This window comes from Helobdella robusta (genome assembly GCF_000326865.2).
Source record: "Helobdella robusta unplaced genomic scaffold HELROscaffold_87, whole genome shotgun sequence".
Taxonomy (NCBI): domain Eukaryota; kingdom Metazoa; phylum Annelida; class Clitellata; order Rhynchobdellida; family Glossiphoniidae; genus Helobdella; species Helobdella robusta.
In genome coordinates this window covers 200810-224555 of record NW_008705498.1, presented here as the reverse complement: position 1 = coordinate 224555, position 23746 = coordinate 200810, and the positions used below count along the sequence as shown (strand labels likewise).

Sequence of the window (23746 nt, the reverse complement as noted above, 5' to 3'; positions counted from 1 at the left end):
TATATATATATATATATATATATATATATATATCTGTATATATACACGGAGTACATGCAGATCTGGTTGAATGGATTAGGGATTATATGAAAGGTAGATCATCCAAGGTAAGGGTGAATAATTGCCTTATCAGACGCCTTTGATGTAAACAGCGAAGCGTCCCAGAAAAAATGTCTTAGGTCCTCTTCTGTTTATCACCTATGTTAGTGACATGCTCAAAGTTGTTGAAAGCAGTTATGTTTAGTTATGTCTTTATGCTGAAGATGCCAAATCGTTTAGTAAAATTAATTTGATAGAAGGTAAACTTGTACAATGATGTCTGGATGATTTTTATGCCTGGTGTTTCAAATGGAAGCCAGATTTAACTGCTTATAAATGTGCTGCAAGGAGGCATTGCCTTAACAGATATGATGATGATTGGTTTTACAAATTTAAGGGAAATAATTTAAATTGTTGTAACAAAATTAAATACTTAGGAGTAACTTTCAATTTTTTCAAATATTTTACTGAAGACTTTTTCATATTGTTATACAAGGCACTGATTAGATCTAAACTTGAATTTGCTGCAAGCGTTTGGTCGCCATGGCAGATTAATGAGATCGAGGCAATAGAGAGGGTTCAAAGACGGGCCACAAAATTGGTTGGAGAGTGCAGAAGATTAAATTATATCGAGCGAAAGGTTACAGAAACTGAATCTTCCTTTTCTTAGATTTTGACGCTTTCGTGAAAACTTAATCACACTTTTCAAAGTTACAATTTTCAAATTTCTCAGAATGAGCTATTATAAATCTTTATAAAAAATTATTGAATACGCACTCATGTAGCTACACGAACCAGAGAAGGACATCGATACAAACACGATGTGAGTGGATCTAATGTTAATGCAAAGAAATACTATTTCTCCAACAGAACAGTGCTTCTGTGGAACAAACTTCCCTCAGCTGCTGTTGAAGCTGAAACTGTAAAAGAATTCGAGATCGCGATTACTGACAAAGATTTTTATTACATTCTTCATGTTGAAATTTGCTATTAGTTAGATCTGGTCATATGGACTTTAATAAAAATGTTATGCTGTGTTGTGTTATGCTGTGTTGTGTTATGTTAAGTACTTTCAGCCCTTAATTTTAGCTAAAAATATTTCTATTCTAAGTCTTCGATAATAATACTACACGCATGTTTCATTAACCGCCAACGTTTGCGCAAGCATTCTTCTTAATAAACATTTATCTAAACTATTTTCAAATTTACCTTTTCAATTCCTTAATTATTTGTTTTTTGTTTGTTTATTAATGCATGAGTTAATTTAGTTCAATAATTAAATGATAATAATTTAATTAATTCATCCAATCACTTCGTTCGTTTGTTCATTAATTTAGATAGATAGTAATTTATTATTCAAAAATAAAACTCCTACCTTTAAAAGAGCCTATATTAATAATTTAATAGAACAGAAAATAGAAGGCATGTAAATGTTGAAAAATTGTTCATCCAGGTGATCGATCACTCATTCATGCCTACATAAATCATCCGGCCGCAAACAACTTCATCGCTATTCATCAATTTTTCTCCCTAATTTTTAAACATTCTTTAATCACATTTTCATTATAATTTCATATTTTGTTTACTTTGAAAAGTTTTGTAAACTGGGTGTTTAAATTATTAGTTTAAAATTTTTATTTGTAATTTATTTCAAAGAAAGCTATTGCGTGACTAAAGAAAATAGTTGAAAATATCTTAAAAGACGATGTTACGTGAACATTGTAGAAACAAACAAACAAAAAGACAGACAGAAAGAGAGAGAGACAGACTGACTGACAGTCAGACAGACAAACAAATGAAAAATGCAACGATTTAAATATGACGGACAGGACGTCTTGCAGATATTCAGCATTTCCAACCCAGCACCTCCTCAGCTGGATGCATGCGGAGTGATGGGGTCGGAAGTCTTACAACTTTCTCAATCGTTCAACGTAAGGTTCATTTCGGCGCCAAACAGCCTTATACAGAGAGGATTCCTTTTGCACATGCAAGGTTGAATGTCTGCCTTTTCATTTCTCTTGAAAATTTTTATGAAAAAGTTATTTGGTTGGTAATTGTAAATAGGCACATAAAAACTCAATAAAAAGTGGATACCATGTTTTGTAAACAGTCTCGTAATCAGGAATTTCAATTGCGCAAATTTTACCTGCTGACCGTCTTATTCTAGCTTTGGCACAGCGAAAAATGTTGTTAATTTTAATCTATCGTTAACGATGATGAAAACATTTAATGCCATTAACGGGCTTGTTTATTTTGAAAATAATGATAACTATTTATAACCCAAACTTGAAAATTTTTCAATTTCCACTGCCCTTCCAATCCAATTGTCGTAGTACGCCCACCGTGCCCTGCTATCGATACCAAGAAGGACCATATGACGGTCAGTTACGTTGTCTCGGAAGGGGGATTGTTTGGGGCCAACATCACCTGTCTCCAACTCCTCAAAATAAACAAATCTCTCAAAAGTTCATTCCTCCTGTTGGAATGCAAGGCGGGAAGATGGGTGGGATTGGAGCAACTGAACCGCTGTCGTGATGTTAAAAGTAATTTCAATTTTACGTTTTGTTACTTTATTCAGTCTTATTGGGAGAAAAACCTGTTCAAGTTTAAAAATAAATAATTAATTGAGAGACCAAAAAAATTTTTTTTAAATCAAGTGAACATCTTTCCAATTGTTTCATTTAATCCTCGAACGGCTTTTTATCTGCTCAAATAAATAATTATCAATCAATCAATCAATCAATCAATCAATCAATCAATCAATCAATCAATCAATCAATCAATCAATCAATCAATCAATCAATCAATCAATCAATCAATCAATCAATCAATCAATCAATCAATCAATCAATCAATCAATCAATCAATCAATCAATCAATCAATCAATCAATCAATCAATCAATCAATCAATCAATCAATCAATCAATCAATCAATCAATCAATCAATCAATCAATCAATCAATCAATCAATCAATCAATCAATCAATCAATCAATCAATCAATCAATCAATCAATCAATCAATCAATCAATCAATCAATCAATCAATCAATCAATCAATCAATCAATCAATCAATCAATCAATCAATCAATCAATCAATCAATTAATCAACCAATCATTCAATCAATCATTCAATCAATCATCATTGTCGTCGTTGTCGTCATCACCCACCATCACTCAATTATTTCATTCATCTTCACTTAACTGGATGTCTTCTAAGTTATGATCACCATTTCGTTTTCATAATCATCGTCGTTGAAAACAACATCAGGCGGTAGCTCGTTGGCGAACCTCCCGGCAACCAACCACTCAACAACCAACATGATGACACTCGTCAGCAACAACATCAACAATAACAACAACGGCAACATTAACAACAACAACAACAACCACATGTTGAACAGCCCAAACAACGACAACAACAACTCGGCTGTGCATGGTACCAGCAAATCAAAAACTCAGCAAACACAATACCCCGTCACTACTCTCATAGGTATATCAGATTTATCTTATTTCTTGTTTTCAATATTTACTTTTTTCTCAAATATTTTTGAAAAAATTCTTGGGCTGTTATGGAGCAAACGTTGATTTGGAATGAGGCTACTTGTTAATATACGACATAATGTTAACTTTGTAATGTTGTTATTTATAATTTTAAATAGCAACATTATAATACACTTATCTACGTAACGAAATGTTAATGCTCTACTAAAGATAGTCAGAAGAAAAGCTAAAATTGGAGAAGCATGGGAGTTTGTACGAAAGTGGAGTAATTTTTTATTTTGGCAAAAATATTGTGCAAAATGGGAACGACTGATAATGAAGAAATATTGAAAAATATAGAAATAAGAAAATCTGAAACACCTACGAGAGTGGTGACGGGGTATTGGGCTTACTGAGTTTTTGGTTTGCTGGCAGAAATATTGCTGAAAAATGGGATCGACTGAACTGAGCGAGAGGCGGAAACGATCGACGAAAGTGGAACATTTTTCACTGAATGACAAATTCTTAAAAAGTTTAGTTGAATTCACGTTTGTAAGAGGTGGCAATGTGAAAACTTTTCCAATTTATACATTAAACAAGTTGCGCATTAATTGGTAGTTAACTTAAAGTTTAATGTTAAAAATCTGAAATCGACACTTCTTTGGCTACTTTCTGAAAAATTATAAACATTAAAAAAAATCGACCTAGAGATTTTAGGAGCCGTAATTTTTAAGGCAAACGCCACTTTAAATTTGTGATGGCTGAACTCAAACTTATCATGTTAATGATGACGCACATTTGTAACTCTTGTTTTCATGGCTCAAACGACGTACCTATATTCCAGAACTTATGTTTAATAAAGTTGTTTAGAGTCCATCAAAACAAATTAAAATTTTATATAACAAGAGATTCCGAATTGAGTTCCAGTTTATTTCCAATATTTGTTTAATGATGAAGGGTGGTTAGGTAACTTTGATTTGGCTGGTTTCGGATAGCTGTCGTGGATGATTCACTACAATCTACTTTTTCTTCTACTGTTACCGCAGTGGCTTTTCAGAAGAAATGTTACAAGAAGATAGTGGAAAGGATAACATGGGCGTAAATCACCTAAAAATTTGTTGGTAATCTCCGACTGGTAATGGTGACATAGAGCCTAGACCGGCCTATGGAACAAGGTTGTCAGCGTATCAATGAGCCATGCAAGATTTGGGTTGCAGATTGTCTCGGGATGTAAATGTTTGTGTGAAGTTGACATTTCACCATATTTTTTTTACATTGGCTCTGACAAGCTTGCGAGATTTTTTTACCACAGATGGTTATTTACGTAGACTCTTACAGAAAGCCAATTCAGTTTGTGTAATTTGTGTAAGGATGGCGTGTGGCTTTGTACATGTATGGACACATGCATCTGCGAACATACGGATTTCTGCTAAAAAAAAATTGGTTTTCTCATTAAAAGAATTTTTGTGTTACTTTTCGATTTCTTTATAATTTTTTACTATTTGATGGTCCTGAATTATTTAAAATTTAAAACGTTTCCGGATTGTAAAAATTTAATAATATTGCAAAAATATGTAAAAAATATTTTATTGAATAAAAAATTGTTGCACGGACAAAAGTAGAAAATTTTTTCTGACAGTTGCACAAAATTGAGAAATGATGACGGCCATTAGGTAGGATGAGCCGTAAAACCAGGGAGAGTTTAACGTTAATTTGAAATGCTTTGAATTTCAATGTTCAACGATTTATCTCAAGTTGAAAAAATTGACACTGTTCAAATCGGAAAAAACTTTTGTTTGAAAAAATTTTTACACATTTTTGCTTCTTGTGAAGAGTGTTTTTTTTACGTTGTTTGACAAGCAGATAGGCAAGTTTTTCATAAAATTAATTTAATACAGTTATGCAAAGTTTGAAAATGGCAGCGTGTTTAAATGTACATTAAGAAAGCAGTTGATTGAAGCAAGATGAACAACAGCACACGTAACATCCAACAACAACAGACAGTTGTTGGTCATGATGTTTTTCCTCGTCTTCATGAAGAGTGAACCTCTTGCAGTCAGTCAATCTATCACGAGGACTGCTTATCGATCATTTGGTAATTTTCAGTGCCCGACTTTTGAAAGACTTTTTATGTTTATATGTTTAATTGTAAATGTCAAAACCACAACAATAAAATTTATCAAAACTGAGCTTTCATATATCTATTAATACAAGCGCCAGTTTCTACGTAGGCTGTTGATTTTACGGGTTGTCATAAGGGCATGTATGCTAATGGTTGTGTGCAGTGCATAAGTGTGGTTATGTATGTGTGGGTGGTGATTATGTATGCATGCGTGGGTGTGTGTATGTTTTAATGTGCATTTATTTGTCAATAGAAGCAGGATGTGTTTTTGGATGTATGCGTGTTTTTACTGTACATGAATAGACAAGCACACGTCGTTTGATCGTTCATTTTAAAATCATTTAATAACTGTATTTGTTAAATAAAATCTGTTTGAAAATATTAAAATTCTAAAATGAATCTTGCATCTAAGTTATAAGTTTTATACAGACCCATTGTTTTGTTTTAATTTCTCAATTTTATAACCTCAAATAATTAATTGACTAAAATCAAAAATGAAAAAAAATTTAAAAACAACTTTTTAAATTTTTCAAACATAGAACTAGATTTTTTAAACTAAATTTCAATTGATTTTGATTGAAATTTTATTAGAAAATTCGAAGAAACGTGAAACAATGAAACACACAACGGTTATTAAAGTCCGCCCAAAATGCAGACTAGCCCCTGAAGTTGGTGATGGATGTCAGGAAGGTGCTGGTTGGAATAAATAATGAAGTTCAATGGAAAAATTACACATCTGCCAATCAAATTGGTTCTTGATTGGTGGCTGGTTACACCGCATTTGTTATTTTCGGCTTTGTGTTTGTTAGATAACAAACGAGTGGAATGTGAAATTGATTTGGATGATTTCGAAGAGTTGATGACAGTGGCAGATTTACGCACAGGCACCGGCCTGTGTTGGCAAATTTTGAGGGGCGGCATGTTTTTATTTGAAATTAGTTTTTTTAATATTATAAGATTGGGGCGGCAAATTACGAGTGCCTGTAGACGGCAAAAAGGTTAATCCGCTACTGTTTGATGAGAGGAAGTATTGAAATGATAAGAGGATGACAACTGAAATGATACTGCAGTTGTATGATAAAGAAGAATTTGGATAATGAGATAGTGAAATATGATAATAGAATTAAATGAGATAACAAAACAATGAGATAGAAAAAACATAAAGATCTGGAATAACGCGTCGAAGGGGTGGAGTAACAAAACGATGGAATGGTGAAGCAGTAATATTTTTAATTTATAAAAAGTTGACGGGAACGAATTTAACTTTATTTTTTCTGAAGTTTAACAAAGGTGGAAGTAATACAATAAAATTGGCAGTCGCGTCGCTAGGATTGGTGTCACAGTGCGGTGTGTCACCACTTTGTCAATAATTTAGCTTTTATTCTGAGGGTATCGCTGGATAAGAATAGTTTTTTAAAGTAGACCAGTCCTGACTCTTTGCTGCTTTTTTGACTTGTATTGAATCAATTAAGCTTGTGATCGTTTATCCGCTTATAAAACACCACTGAGCCGAGTAGCGCCTGCTCTGTATTTTTCATTCGATGACACCCTTTTGAGATTGTGTCATCCGTGTGCTTCGCATTCTCCATACCCGCTTACTAGCCATCAATATTATATATCAAGTATCAAATGTAACGTCGTACATTGAAAAGGAAACAATTTTTTTTTAATTTACTAAAAAAATTTACATAATAGAATAGAATAAATTTGCAGCGCAAGCAAAGACTCTTGCTACCATAATGTAAACAGTTTTTATGAATAAACAATTCGATAATTGAAATGTTTTGTTGAAAATGTTCAGTTTAACTTTGTATTTTTTGGTTTGACATCTTTCTTTTCATATATAAAATTTATCTAAGGCTACCCTGAAGCTAGTAAAGTTGGCTGATTTGACCACATTTTTAGGTAGGCCATTCCAGTCATATACTATTCTGTTGGTGAAGTAATATTTTCTGACATTTTTTTTGCTAGATCAGCTTCATACCATTTTCTCTTGTCGCCATGTTAAGCGTGTAGTCTGGTTTGATATCGACATCCAGCATAGAATTTAAAAGTTAATATTGTTGTGTTTTGCTGTTTTGAAGAGTTGAAACACAAACTAAATAGAAAACAATAAGCGTAATGTACGTATACTAATTTATTACGTAAAATAAATATAACGTTCTATAACCAAACGAATTGAAACGAATTGAACGAACTAAAAAGCATGTCACAGTAAAAGTCACATTGTACATTAATTATCGCCCAAAAACAAACAGAATAAATAGTGATGTGCCCTGCACATAACACCTCCCCAACAAGCTAAAGTTTGTGGGCAAACTTATGACGTATACGTTCCGATCTTCTTAGGTGAGATATCGGGTCGAAAAGCACTTGACTACTTTCAGGCGTGGTAGGTTTGACAATTGAATGCCTTGAATCAACTTTGGTCTGGGTCCCAGTGATTTTCCCTGGGTCGCCATTTTGGTTGGCACCGTATCTATGTCGGATTTGCTCTACGTGTCGTTTCCATAGAAGACCATGTGGGATCGATTTACCATTATGTGTCTTCAACCTAATCTTCGAACAACTATTGCAGGAACCCATCTGGCTTGGCGATCTCTTCATGGGCCATAGTGCTTGACATAACACGGTTGACCTATCGAAATTAAACATTTCACCTTATTGTAGTTCTCTTCCCTCTCTTAGATCTTTTGAAAGTTTGAACGAACCACTCTGCCTGACCATTAGTCGCCGGGTGGTATGGGGCGCCTGTAAGGTGTTGAATCCCCCTCTAAGAAATGGTATGACCCAAGTACTCAACAGATTGTCTGGCAAATGAACATTTATGGCGATTGCATTTAAGACCCTTTTCCTGGAGACGCTGAAATAGTTTTCTCAAACTTTGGATGTGTTCATCTGCTGATTTTCCACCAATCAAAATGTCATCCAAGTAAACTACCACACTTGGAAGACCATTAGTGAGTCCATCCATGATTTCCTGGAAATATGCTGGAGCCGATAGTATATCAAAAGGTAAACGTTTTTGAAGAAACACACCTCGATGTGTGCTTAAAGCAAGACGTTTCTGGCATTCTTTTGAAAGTTGAATCTGATTGTATGCATCGACCAGATCGATTTTGGAGTAATACAAACATGTCTCTTCTTCTTCGTCAGTAAACCATTGAAGACCACCCTAGAAGCTCTAATCTATCCTCGTATTTTAATCCTCTGCATTAGAGTGATAATCTGGATGTTTGTTTCTGAACCCTTTTTATGTGTTGAAATTGGTATTTTTAAAGGGGTACCACACAACCACACCATACTCCAGAATTGACCTAACCATAGACTGATGAGAAAAACGAAAAAGTTTTTGAAATTACGTTTTAGCAGACCAACCATATTGCTTGCTTTTAGAAAAAATAAATACAAATAAATTTATTTCAAATTGCTGTTTTGCTGAACATTACAGAAAAAAAAGTTATACAATAACAATGGATAAATATGCTTGTATTTACATTATACATCATTATTTACTAAATTTTACAAATATTTAAGTAATCTTATGCACATAATGAATTAAACTTTTTGTAAATTTTTAGTTCTTACAAAAAGTAGTTTGTACTCATGGAAAGATGAAACTAATATAAAATGCTATTTATATTAAATCATCGATAAACAACGATGGGCCTGAAATAAAGAAAAATAATTGTAAAGTAATAAATTGAGAATGGATGTTAGTATACAACAGTATATTGTTGTTACAAAAGGATAATGTTAGTACAAAAGTATGTTGTTGTTATGAAATGATGAAGGTAGTATAAATTGACGTTCGTACTTAATGAATGACTCCACTTGCCATTTTACGATCTGTTCCATCGATTTCTTGTGTCAGGATTAACGATTGGATCGATGTTCATAGTGCTTGTGTGCGTATGTCTCGTCATCACCTTCCTTTGCTGTCTGCATCACTGGTTTGTTTGGTTGTTTAGTTTTTTCCATTTTTTTTATTGCTTCTTTCTTTCTATGTTTCCATCTCTGACAGGTTGTTCTTTTATTTTGAATGTTGGTTTGTACATTTTTTTTATTATTGTTACGTATGAATAATAAATGTTTTGCCGATCGTTTGCTGATATATTTTTGTATTTATTCACTCATTTGCAATTTAATTTCTAATAATTTATTTAATAATGTTTTTATTTTTCTTATATTTCTGTGTACATAATTTAGGATGGAGTTAAGTTTTAATGAGCTTATTTATTTTTCATATTATTCATTATGGGTTTTCTTTATGAGAAATGTTAATTTGGATGTCAACCATTTTTTATTCAAGTATGTCTCTAACAGATTTTATTGTTTGGCTTTATTTTCTAACAAAATATTTTTTATAACCATAAACTAATTTAAATCATTTCATTTTTCATAAAAGTTGACGTTTTATATTTAAAATTTTGTTGAACGCCAGAACTAAAAATACATAAAAATACAAATGCAGGGACAGCAAAAGAATGGACCCAGCAAGCACCCTCTCCATAAAAACTGCAGTCGTTCATCATTCGGGCCACGCGCAACATCAACTTCAACTGCATTTAAAACATCAACAACAGAAAGAGATAACAAAAGTACAAAAAATTGAACAGAGACAACACCAATTAGAGAAACATTTGCAGCGACAACCATTCGATAATTTTTCCACTAATTATTCTGAACATTGCGGTGAATTCAACTCAACAAAATATTCCACTCCCCATTTTACTGATCCTCATCAGCCACCCAAAACACCTCAAAACAAATGCTGGATACCAGCGTGTGAAATGTGTTGTGAGGCTACACAAATATGCGCACCCGATCATCCACCTCTGTCTCTCCAAAAGAAAAAAAATTTAACAAAACAGAAAGTTGTTAGTTCAACAAATATAGTGAGAAAGAAAATAAATAAGTGGTTGAAGAGCAATCGAAGCACAAAAGTGAATGGTTCATTGGTTGATCCAACAGAAAACAGGATGTCGGGTCTAACTACCGTCAGTTTGAAATACGGCCAAGAAGACAAGAACAATGTATTCTATCTATCCCCGTTCAATTAAATAACTCGTGCATAGACTTCAATAAGCAATACAATGTAGCAAACATATTCAAACTAATGAATTAATTTAAAATTATAAGGTTAACTGTTTGTATGTCATGTCTTTTGTTCACTGCGACGCCACTTTATGTTTTTTGAATAAACACTGTTTAATCGAATGGTCAAGCGTTTTATGAATAGTGACTAGCAAGTGAATCATATAGACATACTAACATATGTACAGTGGCGGATCTAGACAACTTCAACGGGGGGTGGGCAAAATTTTAAAATGGTTAGCATTTTGGTGGGGGCCAAATATTTTTACGGGGGAGACCAACGTGTCGTCAAAATAAGCGGAGGACCTATTTTATGGTTATTACGTCAATTTTTGATAAAAAACGTTCTTTTTTCTGTCAAAACAACAATAAATTGTTTACTGACTTTTAATGCAGATACTGCTCACAACGGGGGCTCCTGACCACGCCTCTCTCCTAAGATCCACCACTCCATAAATATGTTGAATTAAAAAGTAATGTAATGCATTATTTACATATATATATATATATATATATATATATATATATATATATATATATATAATATACGTTAAAGTCCAGCGTGGTTAAACCTTATGGAAATCGCAACTGCTCCTGACCGCCGCGACTGATCAAAAAATTAAAAATAATATCAAACTGTACGAAATAAAATTTATAAGAACCATTGTAACAAATAAGCAAATAAATTTTATTTTGAAGTAATCCTGAAAAAACGCATAAATATAGGTCACAAGCCCCAAATGCTCTTGATAAATATCATCTTATTCATTTTATTTGGGTCCAAACTCGATCGTATCTTTTGCAGTGCGCGGGTCATCGAAGCGCCAATTCTGTCCGATGAAACGATGGAGACTGCTATCGGAAGATCTGTTGGTGCCAGATCAGCACTCAGCTGGGTCAACATGGAAAAATGTTTTTTTAATGTTTCCTAACCGTTTATTGGAGAAAAGTTCATTTTCTATTTTTGGTTGAATGTGCTTGTTTGACAAGCTAGTGACGTCATTTTTAGACATCATCAAATTTATCAAAACGTCTTATTATTTTTCTCTAGATACATTTCAAAACATTAGCATTACGATCGATTTAAATTTCGAGGTCACGCTTTAACAAGGAAAATAAATGTGATAAAAACCTTGAAAAATGAATTTTTGAGGAGAAATTTCAGCAGGACACGATTTTAAAATCGATTGTACTGAGATATCACTGCTGTTGTCAGCCACATATTTTGTCACATTGCTGACATGAAGAATGTTTTTAAGAAAAAAATTTCACTTCCAGTAAATTTCAAGTGACTAGGTAGTCGTGAACCGACGATTACTTTTGATGACAGATTATATGGTCAGTGACAGATTATATGGTCAGATTATATGGTCGTTGTGAGCAGTATTTAAATTAAATGCCAGTGAAACTCATTGTTTCAACCAAAAGAGTGCCGTTTTGACAATGAAGTGACGTGATAAGCAAAAAAAATGTCGTACACAAATGTTGGACTCACAGTCTAAATGTTGTCCCCCTGGTCAACTTGGGAGATATTTAAACATTTAAAAAAATTTCCTCTCTGGTCAACGTTCGAAAAATTTTGGCCCTCCGCTGAAGTTGTCTAGATACGTCGCTGTATATGGTTGGCCATTTTGCTCTCTCGGCTTTCCCATAGATTAAGGACTTTAGGTCTGGCCAAAAATGTCTTAAAAATTAAAAAAAAAACTTAAACGTTATAGACGATTAAAAATTTCCAATCCTAAATAACAAATTATTGTATCAACCGACTCCTACTACGCCCCCTCAAAAAATTCGACTCTGGGTTCTAATTATATGGTTCCGACTCCCAAAAAAAAATTTCAACTTTTGCATAATAGTTTTACCTTATTATCACTACTAAATAAAAATACTTAAAATAAACACTTAAAATCAGTAAATGTAATTCTTTTTCTTAACAAAATTGCTTTATATTAATGTTTAAAAATGCTGGGAAAAAAATCATGTGATTTTATTCACAGTAAAGCATTTATTTCTATTTACGTATTAAAGATGATAGCATGTCGCGACATACATTTATCTTCTAATAACATGACTTTAAACAATTCTTAGAATAAAAATTAATTTTTTTAATTTCTTAGCGTTCTACGGAATCGGATGATAAATATGTGCCGGCCACTCCAAAATTCCGACTCCGACACCAACTTCGTACGTCATTTCTCAAGCCATGCCATTTCATTTCCACGTTTATTCCCGTACGCCCCAACACCTTACAAACTAAATCATGTTGGTAAATTCTAAAATCTCGTTCTGGCAACTTACGTCATGTCTGTAATATAATGAAATTTTGTTGCTGTTTTTGACGATTTAAAAAAGATGACAAAAGAATTGAAAATTTTTGTTATAACTAATTTTTCAAATATACTATGGTTATAGTATTATGGGCGGCGTGATGGCTCAATGGTTAAAGGCGCCTGGTCTTGCTATTGCAATGACTGGGTTCGAATACAAAGAGATTCTCACCTATCATAAGCGATGTGTATAATGCGTGGTTTGCACGCGTATTCATATACGCTGTGTGTGTTTGTCGCTGAAACCTCTGAGGCAAACGCAAAAGAGAGAAATTAACCTTTAACCTTTAATCAACAGTTATTAAAAAAGTTTTGTTTTTATTTGAAAAAGAGCTCTGGCGATTAAATTTTTAATGCAATTTATGCCGCTAGTTTTTTGACTAAGTTGAATTCCTTGAATTGAATAATAGAAGGAATGGTGACCTAGTGACCTCGATATTACCTACCTATTTTTATTATATTATATACTTTCTGAGGCCAGGCATCCGTTTTTTAGAAAAACGGCAGAACCCGGAAATTACAAAATAAGATTTGAAAAAAACTTGCTCGCGCATGTCGATAAGTTTGAAGAGATGGCACAAAAGTTCATTCGATAAAAAATTCATTTGTTAAAAATTTGTTCGTTTGAGATTGTATTAAAATATTACAACATAAAAATATATCAAAATTTTCAGTCTGTTTGACCTTATAACCGTTTTGTTTTCATTTTGAAAACAAATTTAAAAGATGAAGTCTTATTGGGTTAGAATCTTAGAATAGATATAAGATAGAATCTTACATGGTTGTGGTGTGGTCCAGACTTACATTTTTGTTTTATTAAGGATTATCCATGGAATTATATAACTAATATATAATTATTAATATAATATATATAATATAATAATATTAATTAATTATAATAATATTATATAATATAATAATATATAACTAATTACATAATTATATAATTCAATGGGATTATCTATGTAAAAAAAATTATCCCATTATTAGTATCTTGATAGGAAAGCGTTTTCTCAACATTTTGTAATTCTAAATTAATTTGTGTAAAATGTTTTGATTTGAATAATTTTAACCTAATAATTTTAACAAATTTGTTCCGTTTGGAAAATGTCACACAAAAACTTTTACTAAAATTGATTTGTCGGAGAAGAGAATGGACATTTTGGTTGAAAATTGTGCTGATGATTTGTGCCTTCTGACAAAAAATGTTAAAATTCTGATAAAGATTTTTTGTGAAATGTTTGTCTTTATTAACAAACTTTTGGACAAGTTTTGGTTACGTGTGTGTAAATAGTTGCTACAAGCGTGCGCTGAAACAGCTGTGTGTTTGGCGCCTAACTTTTACGTTCTAATTAACTTCTAATTGCGATGTTCTTATTACTATTATTATTATTATCACTCATTATTATTATTCAATATAACAAAATGTCATCTGTTTTTACTTCGTTGTTGGATGATATCATCGTGCAAAATCAAAATCAGAGTATCTGTACACCTTGCGTGATGACGTAAGGTCTTATTACAACCTTTGCTTGCTTCCCTTCTAATCTTCGAGTTGTAACGAATCGTTTTGCCGAATTTTATCATAATCAACTGCAGAACTGGCCTGTTTTGCTTCTTCTTTGCCAATTTCATTTTTATAAAAAACGTCTTGTATACATCCATCTTCAACCAAAATTCTAACCTGATGTATCTACATTCGTGAGAATAGTTTTTAGCGTACGATAATGTTGTATAATTGATTGTGTTTTTTAACTTGCCAATAGTCTATCATTTTTTATCATGTGATTAACGTACTGTTTTCTGATAAAATATATTAAAGTTGAATAAGAAAGTCTTTGTAACAAGAAGAAACAACTTTTTTATCTGTTAAAGTTTATGCGAAAATATAAAAATAAAACATCTATTTTCATAAATATTAATGAAACAACAATACGAGCGTATTATTGAAATGAATTCATTTAATTTCGTCCAAATGTCTCTTGAGTTATTTTGCATCCAATGTAAATTGTTTAAAAGATTGTATGAAGGAAGACATGAAAGTTGACGATTAGAAAGTGGCCAGTTCTGAGAAGGTTCCGTCGAGTTCCTCGCTGATTGTTCTGTATTTCTCCTTCTCCAGTAGCAGTTCGTCTGGTGATTCATTTGTTTTGCATACATTATTACTTATATCACGATTATAATATATTAAATAAGCGTTTCCTGAGAATGCATTTTTGATTTGCTATATGATAAATGTAAGAAAATTTTTTTAATAAGTGCTGTAGTTAATAAATTGAACCTTCAAGTCTGTCAATTTCTTTCTGCAGTTTGGAGACACTCCTTTCAGCATCGGCAGCACGATTCTCAGCCTAAATGTTGGTTTTTAGCAGTTAGAATAAAATGTTTTGAGATTATTATTACTAAAAAATAAGTAAGAAATAATTTTAACAAAAACTGGAGCAGTACTTCTTTGAGACGCTGAGTCAAATCACGGATGGTCTCTTCGTAGCTGTCTTCTCTTTGAATGCACTGTGCAAAACAACAACGTTTGTGTTTATTTATTCGTTTAAAAAGAAAATTTTGCGTGCAAACATTTTAAAAAATAAATGCTCTTTCTTACAAATCCAACTATTTATCAGTAGAAATTCATGTAAGAAAAATTGCAATTGATCAGATTGCTAGCGGGTTTTTCTCATTGAAGCATTAAAATTGCAATAGTTCAACACTGAACTGTTCTCTTTCAGACTCATAAAATTAAAAAAATTTGTTAGCAATAGTATTCGGACCCCAATAGAAAATAAAGTTTAAAAGAAAATTCAAGTGGAATAAATACAATATTTCTGAAATCCGAGCTTTCAATAAATTGTTTGATTTAATGATGAAAAAAGTCAAAATTAGTTTGGATTAGACTTGAAATTGGACTACGTACGTACAATGGTACGTGCACGGACCGCTAATATTGGCTGGTTGACACCATGTATCCGTTGGTAAGCAGTTGTACATGACATGATTATGATTTTATACATTTTTACATTGATATGGATCATGGACAAACATGAAACACCGTTAATCGATCCGCAGCCTTACTTGAGTATGACTTTGGGATAAGACTGGGTTCTTCTCTGATATATATTTCTAACAGTGATGAGAAAACATGGAAAAAATAAATTTAATAATGTTTGCCATTTTCTGGATCTAAAACTGTTTCAAGATTTTTATTTTCTCACTTTTTTTTATAGTTGGAGTCACAGCAAAACTTGACCGGTTTTAGTTAGTAAAGTATAAATATGCATAATAACGGATATTAATCCGTAATATAAATAACTGAAAAGTTACGGAAACAAAATAATATGAATAGTGGAATTTGGCAAGATCACACGCACCTCCTGTTCAGCTATTTCGAGAGCCTTCATGTTGTTGCCGATGATTTTCAGCTCCTCCTCCAGCACGGTGATCTTTCTGTTTGCAAAAATTATTTACATGTAAGTTTGATTGCATGTAAGCTATGAAACAAAATTGTAAAATAAATTTTTAATTAATTTGAAGGGAATACAAAAATTGCGTACAATGCTGTTGCAAAGCGTACGAAACTAAACTGAACAAAATTCAAATAAAAATTTTAAAATATTTATAAAGCATTATTTTACAACTGACTATAATCTAATAAGCCTAAATTTGCCGACGTTTTATAAAATGGTTGGCATCTTCTTTTCTGTTTAATTTTTGATTGTTAAACGCTTCAAAAATAACACCTTGTACTATTTTTTTCATTTGAACAAATTTTTTTTAAACATTTCAGTAGCTAAATATTGTTACTGGCTTTGTACAGAAAAGACAAAATAAATGTATGTTACTCTACAACTAAAGATTTTTTAATTGAATGAAAAAAATTTCGTAGCATGTATTAATTAATATATTTATTTAATTAAAGATAAATTGTTGCCACTACTCACTGTTCTGCTGCTTCCAATCTGGCTTCAGATTTGTTCAGGTCAACTTCCGCAATTGCCAGTTTTCTGGCGGCCTGTAAATTAAAATTTGATTACTTTATACATTTTTGAATGAGTTTTTTAAAATATGGAAGAAATTTTGCATCGAGTATTCACGATAAATAAAGCATTTTGAAACGAATGTTGGAGCTTTGATGGATGTTGAATGCCGATGAAATGTGGGCACCTCATCGAATTTACGACCGGCATCTTCAGAAATGTACTTGGCTTCCTTCAGCTGGGTCTCAAGGAAAGTCAGCCTCTCGTCATCCGCCAAACTGCGACTTTCCAAGGACTTGCGTGCTCTGGTTGGTGTTGACATTTTTAATAATAAAATAATTTTATAATAAAACCTTTTATATAAACTTTATCTATTTATATATTTTTGTTTGTACATATAACAATGGAATAAAAAAAAGTTGAAAAGTGAACAATTAGAATTCTAAATTTACTTCTACGCATTCATTTTTGTTGCAAAAATAGCACAAAAATACCTATATAACAAACAATGCAGCCAGTCAACTGATCGCTTAATATTTAACTTCATCAGAATTCAAATTTAATTTCAACATACTTTCAAACTCATAAAACTAGCGTACAACGTGCCAACCTTTCTGCTTCTTCGGCAACTTTTGATGCCTCGTCGAGTTTTTCGGAGGCGGTGGAGAGACGAACGGCCGTTTGCTCGTAATCAACTTCCAGCAGGCTGATTCTCCTCGTCAATCCACCCACTTCGCCCTCGGCCTAATTATTTAACATTTTTCTTGAACGATTTTTTTTACAAAAATATTGCGTTAACATTTATTTTGTAATAATAATTTGTTCCTTACGTTTGTAAGTTGTTTTTCGGTGCTTTCTAGCTTTGTGTTGGCTTCTGTTAAATGTGTTTGGGCCTCATCAAGTTCTGATTCAAGCTGAGCAATTGTCTTTTGCAAAGTTTGAATGTCTTCCTCTTGCTGAAATTTGAATAAATATTTGGTTTAATTAAAACTTCAACACATTCTAAATGGAAATATTTGTTTCATTGGCTTCAAAAACCTATTTTCTAAAATGCGGAGTGATAACATTTTCTAATTAAAGTGAATAGGAGAAAAATTCGTTTTTGTTAATCAAGAAATTTAATTATTTTTATTTTTTATAGTGACTGATATCAATTTTCAAAATAAGAATTTTTTCAATAACTCATAAAGAAAGAAAATTTGAAACAAAAACAAACAACTTAAACACGCTAAATTGACGAAATAAAAGTAGCTTCAACGTGAGATGCAGGCGGTCTAACGAACCCTCTCGTTGATTCCCTTCTGCTCGGCAACTTTTTCTTCGAGAGTTTGCGCCTTGAGGATGGCGTTCTCCCTCTCCAGCCTCATCGCCTGCATCTTCTTCTTGATCGTCTCCATGGTGTTTGCCGCCAACATGATGTCCTTATTGATTATTTATGTATCTTCCAATATAAAATCAATTGTCAATCTCAACTCGAAAAATAAATTGCAGCAAATTAGATTTCAAATAAAACAACAAAAAATTCAAAAAAATTTAAACCGTTTAAAAGACTGAACGAATAATAAGCAGTAAGTCAGAAAGATTGTTGAATTAGAATGAGCTCCAACACGAGCGCACACACAAAGCTATCTATCGATGTTAACAACTGAGCGAGGAATGCTTCTTCCTATCATTTATGAAACTACTTCAACCTTATGTTTCGCTCCTCTTCTTCCTCACCCTCACCACCGCATTCATCCACTTTTGCTTCTGCAGCTGCAAGCAAACTATTTTGAGCGCATGCTCATTGAAATGAGAAAATGTGAAGAAAGAGAGAACGTGAAAAAAAGAGTGCAGAGTGTGGTAGAGATATGAAAAAAAGTGAAAGGCTGCTTGGTATGCACAGTTGGTTTGTAATAATAATTTGATATGATGAAATTTGCAGTAAAACGGTTTTCTAATTTTATTATTTATATATTTTTTAGTTGAAGTAAATTTTAATTTATCAATAAGAATCAATTTATAGATGTTCTTTTGCAAAAGAATTGTATATAACAATTTACATTACAAGTAGGTAAACATGGGTTGCGCACAACAACTAAAAAACAATTTTGCTTCTTTAAATAGAACAAATAATTAATACATGTACTCACTAAGCAAACGCATTTTTCAACTTTAACAATCCTTGCTGTGTTTATATATTATTCCTGAATGTTTGAAAACTATGCGAATATTAATAACATGTGTGATGAGATTTGAAATATTGAATTAAGCAGTTAATTCTTAAATGCTATTTTATAAAATAATAATGATAAGAAACTTGTTTGTATATTCATGTGTGGTGTGGGTGGGTGTACGTGCGTGAGTGTGTGTGTGTGTGTGTGTGTGTGTGTGTGTGTGTGTGTGTGTGTTAAAATTTGGTCAAATCAAGACGTGAAAGATAAAACTTATTACATGCCGGATGATGGCAACAAAACAAAAAAATTGTTGTTAGTTAATTACTTGCTTTATCAAATAGTAAATTAATTAATTATTTTATTCATTTGTTATTGAATTCATTATTTCATTTTCCATGCTTCTCATGCTTGAACACTCTTACTCCATTATTTATTTCGTTACCGTTCTATATTATTGCCTTGCATGTTGTAATAGTTTCTGCGTCTGTCAGATTCTGATTTTTCAAAGAATAATAATAATTAAAAAAATTTTTGGCTTAAAAATAGATTTGTTTCGGGTTGGCTAATGTATAAACCAGGGAGAACCGGAAAATTGCTATCGGAAGCCGACAGATTGTAAAAAAAAGTTGTGTATGAATGGTGCTTATCATTGACTCCTAAATATTATATTTAGAAGTCTATGAGTGAGTACATGCGTGCATTAATTTTTAAATTGTGCTAATATTTTTAGTACATAAAGTAACGCTTTTATTAAACTCTGCCATGTGAAAATTGAAAAATATCTGGTCAATTAATTATCACTTAACAAAACCATTTGTATCCTGAAATTTGCTCTCCTGCAAGTACTGCAGCCATCATTTTGAAGTCGAATGCCGAAAGTTACAACAGAGGCTGAATCAAACTTTAAAAAGGACAACATTTGATCTGCTCTACTGACGTGGAGGTCTGTCATAAACATGACTGACGCGAACATAGAGGCCAGGGTCCGACTTGTAGCGGGAAACATTTTTGGTCCACGAAATAATTTTTGAGCAAATATTATTATTCCACGTTTTTTAAATAAGTTTTTCATTTATTTGAATAAAAATATTGACAATAATAGCGATAAAAATTGAAAATGAGCAAAAAAATGCCATTCACATTTTCCACCAAAAAAAGTTTAAAATTAATCGAGTAACTTTCTCTCATTAATATTTCACTACTTTTCGAAATATTTTTTATATTGCATGTTGGCGCCTCTAGAGAGATGATTGCAAGTTATTGACAGCAGAATTTACACTCCGTAAGGTAACACGTAAGAGATTTTCAGTTCCTGTGCAATGCTGTTTTGACTGTTAATCCATCTTTTCATGGAATTGGAGAAACATCCTCGTAGATTTGCATTTAAAATGTGATTCAATGACTGCAATTTTGACAATGTAGTGATTTTTTTTAATAAGGTCCGGTTGTAGTAAATATTGTAATAAAATTTCCGTTATCCAAATCAATCTCTTAATTTCCAGCAATAACATTGTGCAACAAAAATCGTGACTAAAGCTATGCCTGCCTTTTCCATAAAATAAAATCAACTCAGCGGTAGTTTAACAACAGTCCTACATGAGATTTTCAATATGGGAACAGATTATGTAGGCAACGCTAAGTTGATTAAATAGCAACACACAAATTCGTGGAAGGATATAGGCCACGTTGACGTGAGAACCATAATTTTAAAAAGGAATGTTAAAGTTTGGAAATTTCACTAACTAGAATATGCAAATTTTGGCTAACATGGCCAAAATTGCAAAAATTAGGGAGAACTTCTTTTGCTTATTACCCCAATTTTTTGTCGATTTTCTTGTTACAACAGAATTTTTTGTGTAAAAATTGAGTTCTACTGACTTTTATTAAAAATACTCTTTCTAGCGGAACAAGTCTTCTTAAATCCACCACTGTTTGAATTTCGTTAAATTTCAATGTTCAGATTCACCATATCAATGAGGCTGAAAGTTTGCACTTTAGGAAAAACCTGTTTTGACTATCATTTTTCTCGGTTATCCTGTTTCTAGAGAATATGGGAATGCCAAAAACCTTACTTGGGAGTAACCTGGTTTGATAACAACTTTTGCAAATTAATTTTTTTTACTTTTATGTATTAAATTTTTTCTGTAATAACACGATTAATAAAATCCGTTGAATAGTTGAATAACCAAACAATAAAATTTTGCCCCAGATTATCCCCAAAAAGGCGACCACAAAAAGTCTTATCATTCCTACGATTCTTAAACGGTTGAGATTTTATCAACCGTGACTTCTTTATAAATATTCTCAACCTTCAGTTAATAATTATTTAGTCAGCATCAAAATAGACATTTCAATGTAAAAAAAAGATGTTTTAAAACTAATACCATTTCAAAAATAATTCAAATCGTAAATTTTTTTAAAGTTTCTTCTGGTCAATCAGTTTTATAATATTTTTGTGCTGAATTTGCTTCTTCCTGGATTGTACTTGACAGTAGCAATGAAACAGTGGGTCACGTGGCCCCCTTGTGAGCAGTGTTGTTATAGTTAATAAAAGTTGGCAAAACTCAGTTTCTAGAAAGAAAAGCAACGTTTTTAATTAAAAAAAGCACCAGAAATTGACCTGATAAGCAAAAATATGTCAGCAGCCTAACGTTTGCTACACAAGCGAACATTTGGTTAATTTTTTGGCCTCTACGTCAAATGTCAAAATATTTCAACTTTGTATAGAATCGCCACTGCGTTGCAAAAATCTTTGGCAGATTGTAAAAAATAGCTCTGAAGATTTACTTATATATATATATATATATATATATAAGAATTGAAATGTCGAATGAAAGAATCGATAGTGTACTGTAATTTATATATATATATATATATATATATATATATATATATATATATATATATTTACAATATTCTATAAATTCTACCGAATGTTTGGCGTCAAACATTCGGTAGAATTTATAGAATATTGTAAAAATTATGGTCTATTACCAACATATATATATATATATATATATATATATATATATATATATATATATATATATATATATATTCATTAGTTTGTTAAAGTTCTTTAGCAGATATGTTTACCATGCAATCGTTTTTTTCTGTTGACGAAATTAGCAACTCTTAACGAATTTAAAACTTGATGATGTGACCTCAAAATGAATGTTGCTATCCTTGCGTATTTACCTTCACACAGCTTGCTGATAATCGTTTTCAACGTTTTCTCCCAAAATGTTTCTTCTCCTTTAATGCAATTTTTTATTTTATTTTTAGTGCTTTGAATCAATCCATCCGACTAAATAAACTTGTTGAAAATTTTGTGATGATAAAAAAAGTCTATTGTGTATTGATATGAGCTTTTCTGTCAAAATGCATCAACCCACACTCATGCTTTGGTAATTTAATGTTTACCCTATCAGCAAATTAATTTAAATGTTTTAAAAAACATTTTTAATAATCAAAAACATTATAGAAAACTATAAAATTTTTGTAAACAGTTGGAATTACGCTACAACTTTTAATACAAAGTTTTAAAATGTGTATGTAAACATATTTATAAAATATAATGAAAGTTGATGTACAGATAAACATCTCTCAAAGCGTCAGTAGCTCAAATTGTATCGGCTGCCATTTTTGGTCCAAAACTTGGCCCGTCAAAACCTTTATTGTAGCACTGTAAAAAGTTAAGTTAAAAAAGTTTCAATTCGATATAGATAACGTAGTAAATCACATAATTCTATAAACAATAATAATAGATAAAATATTAATAAAAACAATAATTTTTTGATGCTTTGAATCGTCGTGATAAGTTAACTGAGCACTGACATATGTATGTAAATGATCGAAAAAGGAATGTCTCAATGATTTTTATACCAATCTCGCCAGAGCAGCCAAGCTTTTGACAACGGCCTTCACATTCCTAGCCTCGCAGAGGTCGATAGGTTGGAAGAGTTCATCTTCAGGCACCCCGTACGTCCGCATACTTTTCTGAACCGCCTGCAAATTCTCCATCCAAGTGAAGTTTCCTCCCTTCATGACAATTTTCTTGATGCCGCCGGGAACAATTTTGTTCATCAATCTGCAATTCGTGTAACGTGAAATGAATATCAAAGTGCAGTGAGATAGTTTGTGAGATACATCATACGAAGCCTACGCAGATGCAACATACACACACACGCACATACGCACGCACACACATTCAACTCTTTAATTAAAGCTTGATTTTTTTTCTATAATTATCTTTTGAAATATTAACATGAAATACAAGCCTTGTGAATTGCTTACGATTAAAAAACTCAAACGTAACTTTCAAAAATTATATGAGTAAATATAAAAATAAATTTGAAAAATGTTTTAATTCATAAGTTTCAATTTATAATTACTTAATTACTTGCAAAGAGTAATTCCATCCTTCAGGACTTTTTCAAAAGGTTCATTTTTGTTCAACTTCTCACCGACAACGGCTTCAATCCAATCCACCAATTGAGTTTTCAATTCTCCTTCGGGATCTTCTAAAAGCTTTAATAATTAAAAATTTTA

At 32.0% G+C, this 23746-nt stretch overlaps 4 protein-coding genes across 4 annotated transcripts; 2 read left to right on the top strand and 2 right to left on the bottom strand.

Moving 5' to 3' along the window:
- Positions 1-1841: 1841 nt before the first annotated feature.
- On the top strand, positions 1842-4280 carry HELRODRAFT_182495 (hypothetical protein; the record flags this gene model as incomplete). The annotated part of the gene is made up of 4 exons (XM_009032748.1): positions 1842-1975; positions 2373-2542; positions 3311-3532; positions 4231-4280. The coding sequence occupies 4 exons, from the start codon at positions 1842-1844 to the stop codon at positions 4278-4280; spliced, it is 576 nt and encodes a 191-aa protein (XP_009030996.1).
- A 3665-nt stretch (positions 4281-7945) lies between these two features.
- On the bottom strand, positions 7946-8299 carry HELRODRAFT_182494 (hypothetical protein; the record flags this gene model as incomplete). The annotated part of the gene is made up of 1 exon (XM_009032747.1): positions 7946-8299. The coding sequence occupies one exon, from the start codon at positions 8297-8299 to the stop codon at positions 7946-7948; it is 354 nt and encodes a 117-aa protein (XP_009030995.1).
- A 1236-nt stretch (positions 8300-9535) lies between these two features.
- HELRODRAFT_182493 (hypothetical protein) lies at positions 9536-10707 on the top strand (the record flags this gene model as incomplete). Its single annotated transcript, XM_009032746.1, has 2 exons — positions 9536-9597; positions 10119-10707. 2 exons carry the CDS (start codon positions 9536-9538, stop codon positions 10705-10707), a joined length of 651 nt encoding a protein of 216 aa, XP_009030994.1.
- Positions 10708-23074: 12367 nt separating this feature from the next.
- Positions 23075-23704, bottom strand: HELRODRAFT_90672 (hypothetical protein; the record flags this gene model as incomplete). Its single annotated transcript, XM_009032723.1, has 2 exons — positions 23075-23285; positions 23598-23704. Coding segments are annotated over 2 exons (318 nt in total), but the record flags the coding sequence as incomplete, so codon positions are not given.
- Positions 23705-23746: the final 42 nt, after the last annotated feature.